The sequence below is a fragment of the Nyctereutes procyonoides genome, unplaced genomic scaffold (genome assembly GCF_905146905.1).
Source record: "Nyctereutes procyonoides isolate TBG_1078 unplaced genomic scaffold, NYPRO_anot_genome, whole genome shotgun sequence".
NCBI lineage: Eukaryota > Metazoa > Chordata > Mammalia > Carnivora > Canidae > Nyctereutes > Nyctereutes procyonoides.
The window spans coordinates 114,667,817-114,684,768 of NW_026575125.1; the positions used below are offsets into that span (position 1 = coordinate 114,667,817).

The 16,952-nt window shown below is 42.2% G+C and overlaps 1 protein-coding gene across 1 annotated transcript in view; it reads left to right on the forward strand.

Annotated features, from left to right (window-relative positions):
* The window catches only part of AFF2 (ALF transcription elongation factor 2), a 316,910-nt gene that overhangs the window by 10,650 nt on the left and 289,308 nt on the right, over positions 1-16,952 (forward strand). The window contains exon 4 of the mRNA XM_055338134.1: positions 623-1,483. Coding sequence (XP_055194109.1) covers positions 623-1,483 — 861 coding nt within the window. The remainder of the gene's footprint in view (positions 1-622; positions 1,484-16,952) is intronic.

Here is a 16,952-nt window from a genome sequence, read left to right on the forward strand (position 1 = left end):
AGTTGCCCCCAGAATATGTGGGCTGACACCAGTAATTTATACAGTCCTTTGATGAAAAGGAATTAGATTCGCTTTAGTCATGTTAGCTCAATTAGATGTTGAGCTTTTCTAAACCAATGCATTCACGACTGCACAGTTTCACTGACTTCCTTATCCAATGGGCTAAGCCTTTTTCATGGTATAATGTGGCGCAAAGGGCTGACGTGTCAAGAACAAATATAAGTCAAACGTTCCATTACAATTCCAGTGATCACTAAGCTGAAGTTGTTCATCACAATATGGAATATAACCATTCAGTTCATCTGACCTAAAGTAAGTTACTTTGCTAATAAAATTCATAAGCGACGTAATTTAAAACTTTCTCCCAATGAGCATGTTTAAGGACAGGCCAGGGAGTATACAGACGTTAATCACACAATTCATTCCAAGAGGCTCTTTCAATAGTGTTATTGATTTTTTTTCTTACATAGCACATGAAAAGTATGAAATTATATGGCAGCATGAGAATTTTAAAGAACCCTATATGCTAGTCTACTTAGGGCATCTGTTTGAAACATTAACATTAGGAAACACAAACCTATTCATTCTCTCTCCTCCCACCCCCATCTTTTTGTTATTTTAGACAAACAAAGGGGATGCACTTGCCAACCGAGTCCAGAACACGCTGGGAAACTATGATGAAATGAAGGATTTGCTAACTAACCATTCTAATCAGAATCATCTAGTGGGAATCCCAAAGAATTCGGTGCCCCAGACTCCCATCAACAAAAATGAACCAAGCTTTTTCCCAGAACAAAAGAACCGAATGCTCCCATCTCACCAGGATAGCACTCACCCCTCAGCACCAATGCCTCCACCTTCCGTCGTGATACTGAATTCCACTCTAATACACAGCAACAGGAAACCAAAAGCCGAGTGGCCCCGAGATAGTCAGAGTGCTAGCACTGTCCCAGCCAGCCAGGCCAGTGGTCAGCCAAACAAGTTGCAGCCATCTACACAGGACCAGCCCCAAGCCCGACTGGAAGACTTCTTTGTTTACCCAGCTGAACAGCCCCAGGTCGGAGTAGTTGAAGAGTCAAATGCATCTGCAAAGGAAGATGGTAGTCTCAAATCCAGTGCAGGGGATCCGTTCAAAGAAATCTTTCAATCCGTCTCACCAGAAGAATCTGAATTCACAGTGCAAGCTCCTGGGTCTCCCCTAGTTGCCTCCTCTTTGTTAGCTCCCAGCAGTGGCCTTTCAGTTCAGAACTTTCCACCAGGGCTTTACTGCAAAACAAACATGGGGCAGCAAAAGCCAACTGCATATGTCAGACCCATGGATGGCCAGGACCAGGCATCAGACGTCCCTCCGACACTGAAGCCCTCAATTGAATTCGAGAACAGCTTTGGGAATCTGTCATTTGGATCCCTCTTGGATGGAAAACCCAGTGCAGCCAGTTCAAAGCCTAAACTGCCCAAGTTCACGATTCTCCAAACAAGTGAAGTAAGTAATTTTTAAAGTTTTGTTTTGTTTCATTTTTTTTCCTTAGTTGACTGCTCTAACCTCTATAATCAAGTATTCACCAGCAGCTCTTATTTACCTTCTTGAGCCATAGAGGAGACTCTTCAAGATCAGAGTCTCAGTCTCGATCTTCTGTCACTTCTGACTTGGCTGATTACCATTCTGCAAATACAGTCAAATCTCCATAATGTGGAATGGCAACAGACAAGGTCAGTCTGAGTGAATGAGAAGTTGCACTTAGAAAATAGTCTCAGAGAGTGCACTTGTAGTGATATGTACGAACTAATAACACTGGAGATTATAACTGGTCATAAGCAGTGTGAGGTCCACGCAAAGATTGGGAGTCACCATAGGCCTTCACTAGCAGATAGCATCTCATAAGCACAAAGCACAGAAGCTCCTTAAGGTACAAGAATATAAACATGTGGTTTGCTGGCATCAGAAGTGGAAGGCATTCTTTAAGAATCTTAGTTTCTTGAATGCTTACTGGGGCCATTCCTTGGCAAGATCCTAACGTTGTCTTCCGTATCCCTCAATCTTGCCTTCTGCACCAACCGTCTTGCACAAGTACCTCCATAGCTCTCTTATACTACCTTGATCCCTTCTGTCAAAGCCAAAGGCGTTATACTCAACCACCATCCCACTGGGTTTAGAGTGACTAAATGTCCCACCCATCTCAGGAATCATTGCCTTATAAAAGAGAAGTCGGAGGGACCACAGCCTCTCCCAAAGGAGTGACTCGCTAATGATTGGATCCCAGGCCTTGTGGCTCCTGGGTGGGGGTCATATATTGGGTGCCCCCCAGATACCACCACGTAAGCGGCTGCCCTACTGCACCTCCAGCGCTTGATTGGAAGAAGCCACTGCTTTTAGATTGGATTCCTGTTACTGGTGCCTAAAGGCTTGAAAAGACACAGAGGAAGAAAGTAGGTTGAAATTCTTACTCAATGGGAGGCACAGACAGTCGGTGTGAATTGTTGCAGATTCCAAGTTAGTGGTGTCTGAATTAGAGAAATCTGACTGTATGCGCCGCTCTGGCTCTCGCACCCTCGTTCGCACTCAGCAGATGCGGGGACTTCAGAGGATGATGGGAACACCGAGGGAGGGAGGAATGGGGCTGTGGGTCATATTTTCGGGATGCATGTTTTTCATATCTTTTCATTTCTGAGGCCGTCTTGCTTCTTGTATCATTATTCATCAAGTCTTGTCAAGCTTCCTCCCAAAGATCTCTCCAGCCTGTCCCCTCTTTACCCTCCCTGCCTTCGGAGTGCCCGTGGGCCCCTGTGATGGCCCCTCCTCTCTGCTCTCCCTCTAGTCTCACCTCTCTTCCAAACCATCCTCCATTCGGGCTGACATCATGGGCAGATCCAACCATGTCACTCCCTGCTTTGGATTCTTCCAGTGCCTTCGCATCGCTTCCTGGACAAGGTCCAAGTTTCTTAGTCCTTCATACAAAGCTCTTCACTCTGATTCCATGCTCCTTCTCTGACTTCCCATTTCACCATTTCTTCACCTGCAGACGAAGTCTCAGCCATGTCGAGTGGCTACCTGTGGTTCCCCGTCATGTCACGCGATATCATGCTTCCTTGCTTATGTGCCTGCCGTTCTCTCAGCCTAGAACGTCTTTCCCTCCCCTCTCCCTTGTCTTCTGGTGAAGCCCTGTTCCTCCTTCAAGTCTGCTAGATTGTTCCTTTCTCTGTGAAAGCTCCCCTGCTTCCTCTGGGCTCCTCTAGCGCCTTACCACTGATTTATGTGTCTGTCTCCTCTACTAGACTGTGAGCTCCTGGAGAGCAAGGAATGTCTCCTTCTTTGTATCCCGAGCGCCTAGCAAATGCCTGGCACCCAGTAGATACTTAATAAATATTTGTTAAATGAATGAAATTAAAAAATGGTTACTTGAGTACATTTTCTAAGCCATGGTGTTAATCAACTACCACGAACAAAGGGAAATGAATGCTTGAAAATCCATCATCAGTTAAATCTCTTTAGTTGTGCCCTATCTGCCTGTGTCTTACTCTGCTCTGCTCCTGCACAGTCATTTCGAAGTCTTCATCCTCATTTCCACTGGATGACTTCATATGGGATTGAAATCCTTAAAATCCAACAAGAAGCCTGTCTTGGGAGAGGAGTATAATGAGAGGCTGGCATGTATCATTCTTGTCCCTTCTCTTGCCCTGGTATCTAGTGTCATTCCCTCCTGCCACAGCAATGCCATCGCTTGGGGCCAGTCTGGGAATGGCACTGGCCGATTAAAAGGTCTGTCAGCCTGTGTCTGGACCTCATTAGCCGAGGGACAGGTCACAGACCCAGTGAGATTCACTCCATTGTAATCTCGCTCTTAGATATTCACAACATGGCTGACCCAGATTCAGAAACGACTTCATGCTTTTTCTTTTTTTTGTCTTTCTTTCTTTCTTTCTTCTTTCTTTCTTTCTTTCTTTCTTTCTTCTTTCTTTCTTTCTTTCTTTCTCTTTATTTTCTTTCTTTCTCTTTATTTTCTTTCTTCTTTCTTTCTTTCTTTCTTTCTTTCTTTCTTTCTTTCTTTCTTTCTTTCTTTCTTTCTCCTTTCCTTTTTTTTCTTTTTTTTTAAACTCAATGCTCTGGCACACCAATGAGAGCTACGTTTCCAAAGAGAGTCTGAGCTGTCTTCAACTCTTGAGATGAACATCCAAAGAGCCACCTATGTGCACACAACCTTTGGTGATGGTACAAATAGACTTTGGTAGAGCCTCGTACGAAAAATGGGTCAGATGTAATAATGTCATGATGAGAGATCAGTGGAGAGAGTACTTATTTTAAAATATAGGTTTCAAGGAATGATTTGAAAGAGGGATGGTCAGAAGCTTAGGGCCCTCAAGTCAGGGGAACATATTGGCTTCAAGGGAAATGCGGAAGCCAAGAATAGGATGCAAGGAAGTGAGAAGTCTGACAGCCGGCCCGAGAACTTACAAGGGTGTAGGTTAAAACATGAGCATAAATTTAGACAGGGTGGAGCATTATGGAGCATTGCACCTAATGGAGTTTATGTGGCTAAAACTCTGACCAACTCTGGAAATTCACCCTATTAAATCTTGATGCACTTTTCAAAAGCACTTAGCATGAGAATTCAGCCCCAGTCCCTGGCGCCGAGAGGTCCAGGCATTGGGTTCTGGGTCCCCAGTCAAATTAGCCATCACTGATGAGTGGTAGCATTATTCCTTGGTTATTGCTAAAAGGGCTTGTCCGGAGAGCAGTCAGGGGGCTCTGTGAGTATTCCCCACTCTGTCCCTGGCTCTAGTGAGAGACACCAACTTGTGTGTTCATGAGGTACATTTGGGAGCTGTGGGAAGTTGAATGACCAGAACACAGTATTCTACGATGTACAAATAAGCAGATATGAATATACTTGTGAGTTGAGAGACTGAAGTGGAATGAGCATGTGCGTGTGCCCATGTTTGCTTATGTGTCTATGCTCGTGTGTAGAGTGGGGAAATTTTATTTATGGCCCATCCTTGAAACATTTCCTTGCTTCTTAGAATTTCTGTATCCATGCTAAGGATTCTAGAAGTCTAACCGACTTTATTGCAAAAGGTCAGCTTTTCAATGGAAGCATGCTTTTGGAACAAAATAATTTGTTTAAAACTTAGTTTTGCAGAATTTACTAACATACCAGGCAACCTCCCCCCACCCCCCGCCCCAAAGACTGATGTGTTTTGCAGTTGAGCTTAGAAGAATTTTCTGGGAACAGCGTCTGAAAACAGTAAAAGACCTATTTATATCAAGTGGAAACTGAGGGTAGCTTGCAGATGGTATTTTATTAGGAAATGAATTTGTTAATAAATGTAGCTTTATACTTGATTTTATTACAGATGTTTTACTTATGTTTCTCATTAGGATAAAAATCTTTTGGTGTGGCTAGCTTTGCATTTTGGCACAGTTCATTGGTAGGATTGTTTGGGGGGCGTTAAATAATCACATGTAAATTAAAGGATCGATGATAGATATTAAGTATTTCCATCTTAGGTCAATAAGCTTTCATAAGTACAATACTAATGGGTGGAGTGCCATCACCATAAAGTATCATTTGCCTCACAAGCTGCTCTTGCCTGTGACCTAAGGCTGTCTGAGGCCGCAATTGCCTCAAAATTAGGAATCTCTTAGAAGAGTTTAATGGAACTGATACAAATGATGGGATCTGCCTTTAGCTTATTTTAGTGGCTGGCTTTGTTGACCAGCTGAAAAGTTATTGCTTGCATTTGTGACTGTGCTCTATTGGTTTTGCATCCTATGCAGTGAACACTGCGGGTATAATTAGCTTTATTTATTATGAGGTAGATAGGAAGCTCAAGTCCCTTGTGGGAGAACTGCAGAGAACACTGGGAGCTTAGCATTCATGTGCTGGATGTGCCCCAGCAGCCCCACAGAAACCACAGAGGCAGCTCCTTCAAAGGATGGAAGGCCATCAGCTACTGGGTGCAACTGGGCCAAACAGATTTCACTTGATATACATTACGAGTTTATTTTTGGCCCATTCTTATGGAAACAAAATAGTCTCCAGTCCAGGGTAAGAATAGGATTTATTCTCACCTCATCGGGAATGAATGAAGATACCTCTGAAAGTCTTCACACATTCAGGGTACCAGCAGAGGCCTTGATCTTAGCACTTATTCCATGGAAGTGTAAGATCCAGAAAGCTTTGTAAATCCTCTGCCAGCCCATCACCTAGTGCTTGCTTTTTATTGAGGCTTTTTGACTAACTCTTCCAACCACATGGTGCCATGGGTGCTAAAATTCATTTTCCTTACCACGCCTCTTCATTCCCCCAGAATTTTAGCGTCTCCCTAAGCTGACTGAAGTGGCCCCAACTAAGCATCTGGAAAGGATAGCCAATAAGACAGATAGAACCCAGTCAGGGCCTTGCATTGTTTGTGACTGAGAGGAGAGAGGTGCCGAGTGATCAGGAAGGGTGTCTTGGGGAAGGGTAGCCAAGACCATCCTCATAGTCTTAGGGCTGTTTCACCAGACATTGATGCATAGGAGCAACTCCAGAAGGTTTTACAGAGATAGAATGCAAGATAAATTTTGAACCTAGGATGCCTGGGTGGCTCAGTGGTTGAGCGTCTGCCTTTGGCTCAGGTCATGATCCTGGGGACCGGGATCGAGTCCTGCATCAGGCTCCCCACAGGGAGCCTGCTTCTCCTTCTGCCTGTGTCTCTGCCTCTCTCTGTGTCTCTCATGAACAAATAAATAAAATCTTTAAAAACGTTTTTTTTTTAACCTGACCTTGAATACTGGGTGGGATTACAGTAGGTGAAGAAGGATCAGGAGGGAAGTTCATACTTGTACAATTCAGTGACAGGTGGGGAGATTGGCAAGTACAAAGAAGGGAGGTCAGAACCTGCAAGATACATTCTGAGGATGGGCCAGTTTGTCTGCAGCTGTGGGGTTATGGCACCAAAGTGCGATGTGGCAACTGGATGGTGATGGTGAACTTGAAACTTCACTTTTGCAATGGCTTCATGTGCTCTGACCAATGACCTCGCTTGATCCTGTTGCTCTCACCAGCTCCAAGCAGTAACTTCTGAGCTCCGGTGTTCCCTCTTCCCTCTTTTCTTGCTTTGGAGACATCAGCTTTTCCTGACAGTGCTTTCCCAAGGCTCTTTCTACAGTAGTGCTGAAGTGGTTTTTCTGGACCACACTCTCCTTCCATGCTGCCCCCCAATGTGCATTGTCTCTTTCTCTCCATTTGCTCATCAGAACGAGGCAGACTGAGGAGTAGAGCTCAACTTTGGCTTTAGTAAAGATCTTGCAGATCCCTGGTTTTGTTTTTGAGTGGTTTTTTTTTTCCCTCCTCATTTCCTCGAGTCCTGTTCTTTAGCATCTGTATTTTCTTTTCTGAGGCTGGATGTAAGTGATTGTAGCCCTCGGCATCCTGGAACGTCTGCTATTTTTTGCTGTGCTGTGCTTTTGAATCCCTTGTCACTTCTAACATTCTTTTGTTTGGAAAAAAAGCCAAAAGACTGACTTGGTCTTATTCCATGAGAAAAAAAGAAAACCTTTAATTCCTATACCACACAAATTTAAGTCATCCTTAATAATGACATGTCTTTAAACATCACTGTTTATTAATAATTTCAGTGAATCTTTAGAAGCTAGCTGAAAGTCAATCTTATGTGTTGGAACACATGGTGTACTAGCAAGTGGGGCTTGGATGATGTCCTACTGAGCTGTGGATTCCACGTCTGGCCTTGACTTGCTCTGTGAAGTCTTGAGAGAGCAATTTTGCCTCCTGTTACATGAGGAGTTTACGCTGGGTCTCCAGTGAGGTTTCTTCCAGCTGTCCATCTCTGAGGGCATGCTTCTCCTTTGCAACGGGCCCAAACCTGCCTTGCTTGGGAGGTAACTTCAGTTGTTCCCTGGTCTCCCACACCCCACTGAGAGCCTGGGGACAGCGTAGAGGGATGTGAACCCTGTCTGCACCAGCCTCTTAATCAACCATTCTTCAGAACAGCTGGGGAAGTTTTAAGACTAGGTAACTAGGGGAAAACTAGAATTGGATCTTCCTTTGGGGTTGGATACTAGCTCAGCCCAGATTCAACTCATTTTTAAAAAAGATAAACAGCTATCTGCTATAATTCACTGGAAAACACCAAGCTGTGAACTCAGGAAATAGCCTCCTAATCCTTTTGTCGCCACCCACTCACATCATGAAAGATGGAGAACTTCTATTTTCACATTACTTCTCGGAAAATATTTTGACAGATTCAGTATGCAGTAAAATGATAAGCTTTTCTTACGTGTGTTCCAAATCATCCTGTTATCACTGGATATATCGATTAGCTTAGTACATTCTGAGCCAGTCATAAAAAACAGGCTGCTCACATTCTGTGTTAAAGAATAAGAAAAATTGACAAGTAGATAACCATATTGATTCAACCCAAATAGTGAATGCAAAGGGCTTTAGAAAGGAGTTATAAACTCTTTACGGCTGTTGTAAGTCTCTTTAGTATTTTTTAATTGATGTGAGAACAAATAATCTTTAATTAACTATCTTTTTAAGAAGTGCTGTGCTTTGGTTACCAATGGAATTTATAATGTTGGTGACTATAATAAACACCTTTACCTTTTGTACTTGATAATTTACAAATGCTTTCACATACATCATCTTATTTTCCCCTAGCTATATTGAGGAGTGATTGACAACAATTGTGTCTGTTCAAGGTATACAAGATGTTTTGATATATGTGAACATTGTGAAATCATCCCTAGATTAGGTTAACTAATATATCCATCACCTTGTATATCTGCTGGGTTTTGAGTATGTGGTGAGAACACTTACAATTTTACTCTTTTAGAAAATTTCAAGTATACAATACAGTATTGCTAACTGTGGTCACCATACTGGATAGTTGATCTCTAGAACTTAGTCATCTTCCATTACTGGAATTTTGTACCACTTGACCAACGTCTCCCTCTAGCCATCTTATTTGGATCCGATTCTAAGAGCATCCAGGGTTATCATCATTCCCTTTTCATAGATGCAGAAGTGTAGTCTGAGAGAGACTTAGAGTTTCTCGCCTAAAGTCACACAGCCAGCAAGTGACTGCTGGGACAAGAAGCCAGGTCCTCGGTGTCATTTTCATGATGGCATTTGGTGTCCAGCGTGCTACTATATATGTATGGGTTAATTTTCTAAAAGTAGCTTCTCTGCTGGCACATAAGGGGCAAGAGAATAACAAGCTGAATCCAGCTTAAGTTGAAATTCCCTTGCTGGGTTCATATTTCAAAAGTCTGGGGCCAAGCATACCAAAAGAGCAATTTTTCTTGTGGTATTACAGGTTACAGTCATATGTTTTTCATTTACAAATATGGTGAGAAGTAGTGTTTTTGCAATATTCCTAAATGAGTAACATATGACACAACTTGTTAGAGGACCTTTTCTTGGTTCATGAAGTTTCCGAGTTTTTGCCTATTTGGTAAGATGGTTTAAGCAGAGTGCTCAGACAACATAGCTAAAATCTGGATTTCTGGGGCTGAAACAAAACCACCATGGAGATAAACCTGACACGTGACTGAGAGGTCAGTAAAAAGCAGGCATATAAATGATCGCTATAGAAGGTATGAGTAAGACTTCTCTCAAATGTCTGAGCCCCCCACGTAGACTGATGGAAATGGCTTACAGATCATCAATTTGCAAGAGTAGTTAGCAAAGGATGGGCAGGTTCCCTGGCTTTTATTTGTAGATACTACATGGGTGATTCTCCCTGGACGTCCACACAATAATGCAGGTCATCCATGGACTGCCTGCCCAGAAAGTCACTGTGAGCATAAGTGAGCTACGTAGCTCTGAAAGGTCTTTGAAAAATTTATAAGACTCTAGAAATGGAAGATATATTACTTTTCTATAGATGCCCTAACAAAGTATCATAAACTGGATGGCTTCAAATAGCAGAAGTGTAATCTCTCATGGTTACCGAGGCTGGAGATCCACAAGGGTGTTGGCAGGGCTGAATTCCCTCCACTTGCTCTATGGGAGAATCTGTCCTTGCCACTTCTACCTTCAAGGCGGCCCTTGGCTTGTTGCAGCTTTGCTCCCATTGCTGCCTTCATCTTTACTCGTCTTCTCCTCTGTATGTCTCTCTGTGTCCTCACTTCTTCATGTAAGGACATTAGTCATCGGATTTAGGGCCCACTTGATATCCAAGGTGATTTCATACCTAGAGCCTTAACTAATTACATCTGCACAAAGACCAGATTTCCAAATAGCCACATTCTGAGGTTCTGGGTAGACATGAGTTTTGGGGGGCCGCTAGTCAACCCACTCTGAGAAAGGGTCATTCCTCTACTTCCCAGGCCAGGAATGGAGGGAGGCCAGGCAGTGTTCATTGTGAAAAGCCCAAGCCAGTCCAAAGGAGGAAGGTGGGCTCCTCCATCTCAGAAGCCACTTCAGGTTTGTAGCCCAGTTCTCTGAGCTCTTCAGCTTGACTGTGCCTATGTGAGAGATGTGAGAGAACATTTCTGTGAATAAGTGATTCAATACAACTGCAGAAAAGTGATTTTTAAAAATATTCTAGAATAGTAAGTATAAAGGGTTTTTTTTCTCATTAAGTAATAAAGAATTTGTCAATACGATTGACTCAATTATGAACTAAAGCTTAGGTGGGCAAGCTACTTCTAAACATTTTCAGTTTTGTGGTCCATACAGTCTGTGGCACATACTCCACTTTGCCACTGTAGTGTGAGAACAGCCATGGGCAGTACTTGAATGAACGGGTGTGGCTGGATGCCAGTACGATTTTACCTTTGGATACTGAAACTTAAATGCCATGTGTTCCCATGGGTCATGAAATGTTCTTTTGATTTCTTTCAACCATTTTACGGTGTAAAAACCATTCTTAGCCTGTGAGCCATACACAACTGGGCAGTGGGCTGGATCTGATTTGGATGGAGCGCGTAGTGTGCCGAGCCCTGGACTAGATCCAGACAAAGCTTCAGACGGCAAAACACGCTTGGTGTCCTCTGCCTGTCATCACCAGGAAGATGTTTGAGCAGAGAAGGGAGGGAAGTTGGCCCTGCTGATGGTAGAGGGCAGTATCCTAGAGATGGGAGAGATAGCTATAGTTGAGGTAGAGTTGGCCCCTGGAGTAGAGGCTCTGCTAGGTCTATACACAGGTGGATAAAAAAAAGGCTTTGCACCCAGGATCAGAAATACCTTTCGCACTACAAATCACATCACCATTCGAAAGGGTTCTTTTTCCTTAGTAACTCATGAGGTGACAATGATGTGTCTTTTGCCGTCTTAGAGCTGGAGTGCCTGAGCTCCCGTGATTGGAAGTTTGTGTTTGACTTGGGTGGGGCGTCATATGGGTTTTTGAGATTCCAGGAAGAACAGATCCTCTTGCACAGCCTGAGACTTTGAGTTAAACGGGATGAAAGGACTGATGGTGTGTGGCAGCCTGCATTGGCTCTTCAGAGCTGCTGTGTCAGGGGGGTTGTGCACGTGGGTATGCGTCTGGATGTGTCAGTGTCCACATGTCTCTCTGGGAGGCCAGAGAAAGCCATTGGACTTCTAGGAGGAGAAGGTTGGAGAATGACGGCTTTCTTGCTACTCCGTGAAGTTTTACCTAGCCTCCAGGAAGATATCTAGGTTCTGGAGGATGGGTAGGAGAAAGGATCTATCTCATTAAGGCTTTAAAGATGAAACAAGGTTAAGGTAAAACTTCAAATAGCTAAAATATGTGCGTTGATGGGAAAAAGGAAGTCAGATCTTAGCTAGATCAAATGAGCTAAACTAAAGCTGTAGAAATTAGTGGGGTTTCAAGGGCCATGCTCCTGTGATAGAGGGGTGCCATGATAGCTCACTACTTAAAGTATGTACTATAGAAGAATTGTTACATCTGTGCTGTACTTTCATTAATTAGGTTGGTGGTGGCCAAAGTAGCTGCCATCTTATACAGTCTCAGGAGTCACTGTTCACTCAGGCTACATGTGTGAACAATGACTCCTGAAGCTGGTTAAGAATGTGGCCCTGGCTTTAAAGCAAACCTGCCGTTGGACCTCCCCTTGCCTGTCAGCATCTTATTCACCCAGGTCTTGAGGTAAACTTACCAGGGAAGCTGGCATCCTCTGGGAGACCCAGAAATGTCCTCCCAGGCACCCGATAGAGATGCATACCAGGATGGATCACCCAGAGTGGGGTCCCACTAAGTGTACCTATGTTGTCTCTCTGTAGTTCTGCTCTGTTTGCTTGAACAAATGTGATCTTCAGATCCTTGGGAAGATGAAGAGATCTAACTAACATCCTCCCAGGCAAGATTGATGGTTAAAGAGGACCCACATTAGGGAATTTGGTTTGAATCCACAATCCACCTAAAATAAAACTCAAAGAAAATGGTCTTGTTGGATATTTGAATACAACATTTGGCCCAAGGACAGATATAAAAAAAAAAACCCCAAGTGTAATATTTTGAGTTCACATTGAATCTGATATTATGAATTGTGATGTTTTAAATCTGAAAATATTGTCATTTGCATTGTGGGAAAGGTCTGTTAGAAGAGAATATCTGTAAGGCAGATCTTCTTTATTCTGTTTGTTTTATTCATTTATTCATTTGTTTGACAAACTTTTATTGAGTACCCATTGTGTGCCAGGCACTATGCCAGGAGCTTGAAGGCCGACATGATGAAGACATGTTGCCTGATCTTAAGTAGCTTAAGTCAGGGGATGTAGACACAAAAACAGAAATATCACAGTGAAATATAATAGATGGTTGTTGAGTATTCTTTGGGAGTGGAGAGCATGGCTGGCTAAGACTGTCTGAAGTGTTCAGGAAAGCCTCTTCAAGAAGGTAGTAGCTGGTGTGCTAGCTCTTGAAGCGTGATTGGAAGTTTTCTTGGTGAAGTGGCAGTATGAACATTTCCTACAATGTCAGCCCACATCAGGCCGTAAATGGGCTTGATGATTCCTTGAGAGGCAAAATAATCCACTGTGTTTGGGGAGTTCATATGGAAGATTGGTTGGGAAGATTGGGGTCCTGGTGTCAGCCCTAGGTGTTGAGGAGCTTTTTAATGCTCTAAGTATGGCAGGTGATACTTTAGAAAAGCCATGCTGGAGCAGGGATTGGCTGGATTGCAAGAAGGGAGTAGCGGGCATGATAGGGCTGGAGAGGTTTAAGGCAGAAAGAACCCTGAACAAGCTATTAAAATATTTCAGGCAGAAATGCTGGCAATTTGAATTACAGCCATTCTTGAGATTTTTCAGGTTGATTTGATGAGATTCAGGGATCAATTAGATGGGCCATTGAAAGGAAGCCAGCAGAGAGGGTCTAAAATGACTTTGAGGTTTCTAGCTTGGGCAGTCCGTGGATGGTGACACCATTACCCAAGATTCTTTACTTTGACACCTAAATCTTCACAAAACAGGTAAGTTTCTTCTGTCTGTTTTACTGTCATGTTGTCATGATATTATAGCCTTTTAATGTCATGATATTTGATTGATGTTTGCACGGCGCTTCTTATGCAAGGCTTTGTACAAAAAGTCATGATAATTTTCTTATGCTTCAATGAGGGATTTATTTCCTATAAATGGCCTTTTTGGTTCTCCACTTAAAAATTAATATCTTAACTCAGGAAGATTATAGTACTTCAGAGAACATGGGAAACTATGCTGAATACTTTCTTAGAAATCATAGAATTGAAAGTGACAATTTTCTCTAAGTTATGGAGTATATTAAATGTTACATTATGTTTTGTATGTTGTAATTTTTGAAAATTAAATGAATGCATTTCCAGTTGAATTTCTCTTGTAGTGATAGCTGTGGACTCTACTATGATCCTTCCTGATTTTTTGTTCCTTTAGATTCACGCTGTCTCCACAGGGAACATGTTTACAATGGTGGCATGTTGCGGTAACTTTCTACTCAACACTATCCTCATCCTGGCCATGATATAATCTTAGGGAGAAATTTCATTTTTGATGTTGGTGGAGTTGGAGTAGGGTTATTGCGACTGGCTATTTAGGTAAATTGTTACCTTAAAAACTGTTAAGCTCTGCTTCCTTGCCTTTATTTGGTGGACATGGTCATTGCCTTTTCAGTTAAGGTCATGAATTTCTGGAAGTGGAAGCAGAAGAAAGGAGCAGAATTGAGTTTACAACATGTTTGCATTCCATGGTTACTAGGATTGAACTGATGTTTTTCGAATACAGGAAAAGATCATAATGTATTTACTCAATTTTACTTACCCACTCCTCTCCTGTCGTCAACTGCTTTAAATTCTCTCTGAAATTTCTACATACTTCCATATTTGGAAATTCTTCTACATGCAGACTTTGGGAGCTGGAAAGCCTCACTTCCCACGTAGAAGCCAGGTGGGAAAAGATATCATCAAAGGCCTCACTGTACCAAGTTATAGAGCTGAACCTTGAACTCCAGACTCACAACTCTGGACGTTAAGTTAAAGGAAAGAAGTGGTCACTATCTTAAAGAGCAATGGTACAGCTTGTAGAATTAGAGAATATTCATGCTGTAAGGACTCTGCAAAGCCAACCAGTCCAGCTGGCTTAATAGAAATGTGTTAGTCTGCTACTAGGCTGCACGTTCCTCACTCAAGAATGGGCAAATCCTTAAAGGCCACACATGAAACTTTCATCTGAGAGTACTTGCACCAAAAATAATCATGTGCAACATGGAAGTTGGCCATTTTCCACATCTCAGAGATACAGATAAAAGTTCATTTGTTGGGATGTTCCAGCAAGTATATTACCAATTGTGAAAAAACAACCTATAGTTTCCGTATTTTGACTTATGAAGGAAAAGGCATCCATATCACATAAATATGTTCTTTTCACCATCTGGGAGGAAAAGAAAAAAATGACAACTGTGGTGTGTTATTGAATCTTCCAGAAATTAGCCTGTAGGGTTTGGGAAGATTGAAAAATTGAAGGCCAGTGCCTTCTACACACACAAAACCAAAAAAAGGCACGCTCTCCATTTGCTTCAGCACTGGTTCAGTTCTTAAATAGAGTTAGTCTAAATCCCTGTTCAAAATGTCCATGTGTTCTATATCAAAGCTTTGAGATGGTAAAATACATATTGGGTTGGGAAGAAATTACTGATGAAATATTACACTTAGTTTGTGGATTTTAATTGCAACATAACTTATTATGTGATTTCCATAGGTAGACATAAATACATTTCTTTCCAAATTGTGTAACGATATAACACATAAAAGCCATACAGTAAAACAAGCAAAAATTGAACTAGATCACTGGTAAGAAAAGATTACTGTAAATTTTTTTTAATGGCAAACTGATATTAAAGTCAAAGTGGCATGGGGAAAAAGAAAGAATTCACTAATAGGAGTTTAAAAATTGTGTCTTCAAAAATCAAGAGGATATAGTACTTGGAGCTAGAAATAACAGTGTTGTGCTTCCTGTTTTGAATACGCCATTAGGCATTTTTGTCTTTGCATTCCTATTTAATCTGTACAGCATTATTTATTCCAATAATTAGTGTTAACTTTCTTGGCAGTAGGCAATATAATTACCTTTAAAATTTAAATGGAATAAAAATGCCTTGAGAACATGGTTTAGGAAAACTCTTAATATTTATTTTCAATTGCCTCTTTAATTATTCATTTAGTAGTATTTGAGGGAAAAAAAAACGGCATCTTGGAAACTGAGAGGCCACTGACAGAATGACATCCCAGATGAATGGCCTCATTTCCTCAGTTGGTTGAGTAACATCATAGACAGCGAAGAGCTTAGCAATGCCAAATGGAAGCCTTGCTACCTGTGCACCTTGCCTGTCTAAATATACTTCATTTAGATCAGCCCATGCTGCTTTTTCTTATTCTGATTGGTTCTCCCTAAAATAAGTCTCTGTCATCATCCCTGTCCCTCTCCCTTCTAGGTATGTAAAATCCCAAGGCTGTAACTCACTGAATTACAAGCTTTGACCTCTCCACTCCCTGGGCAAGGAGGCACTTACTTCAGTTTATTGGAAGCCTCTTTGTGCCATTTATGTGACTCTTGATTTCAAATGTAAATATGAAAGTGATTATTTTTGTAACTATATAAATTCATTAGAAACCACTTTTTAAGCTTAATAAGCCCTATAATTCTGAATAAGCATGCTTAGTTTCAAGGAAAATCAATGTCTCTAAAGATGGGAGGAATAGAACTGGCCTGTTCTGAGCCATTATGAAGAGCAAAAGCAATCTCAGGGTAACATGGATAGTTATTCATTCATTCATTATGTAGTGAGCACATCCACATGCATAATGTAGTTTCAGCCTTTATGGGGGACTCGAAAATGTTAGAAGAGACGACTGGGTTTTTGCCAGTTATAGTCAGAATACTTGGCACAGAATAGGTGCTCAGTAAACATGTGCTGAATAAGTGAATGAATCCCTCGAAAGAGTCAAGAGTCCATAGCGTGTCTGAGGTGACCAGGAAATGGTGATGAGAAAACGTGTCTTCTGTTGTGTGCTAACAAGGTACAAACGGAAGGGTATTTTTGGCACAGGCCTTTCTATCAGATGAGGGCCCTAAGATTGACCAGCCAACAAGGATAGGACTGGAGGAGGTGACCCCTCTAGGTGAGGGGAATTAGATGACCAAAGATGAAGAGAAGAAGTAAGAGCAGTTTTGATGAGGAGCAGCCAGTCACTGAAGCCGCCTTGTTCGACCTTGTCAGGCGCCCCTGATGTGCAGAGTACACAGGGTGTGGCTTTGGGAGAGATAGAGTTGGACAAGATTGTGCCCTGTATTCAATAAACTTATCTCTAGAGGGGTGATGATAGTATGTGCACAAATATCCACAGAACAAGACCAAATACCAGGGTTCCAGGAGAGTGCAAGCACCATGGGAGCCCAGAGGAGGGAGGAGGTGGGGCAGGCTGGGAGGCAGATCAAGGATGGGTCTGGGGAAGCATTGCCATCTACTCCACATTCTATAGAGCACTGGGATGA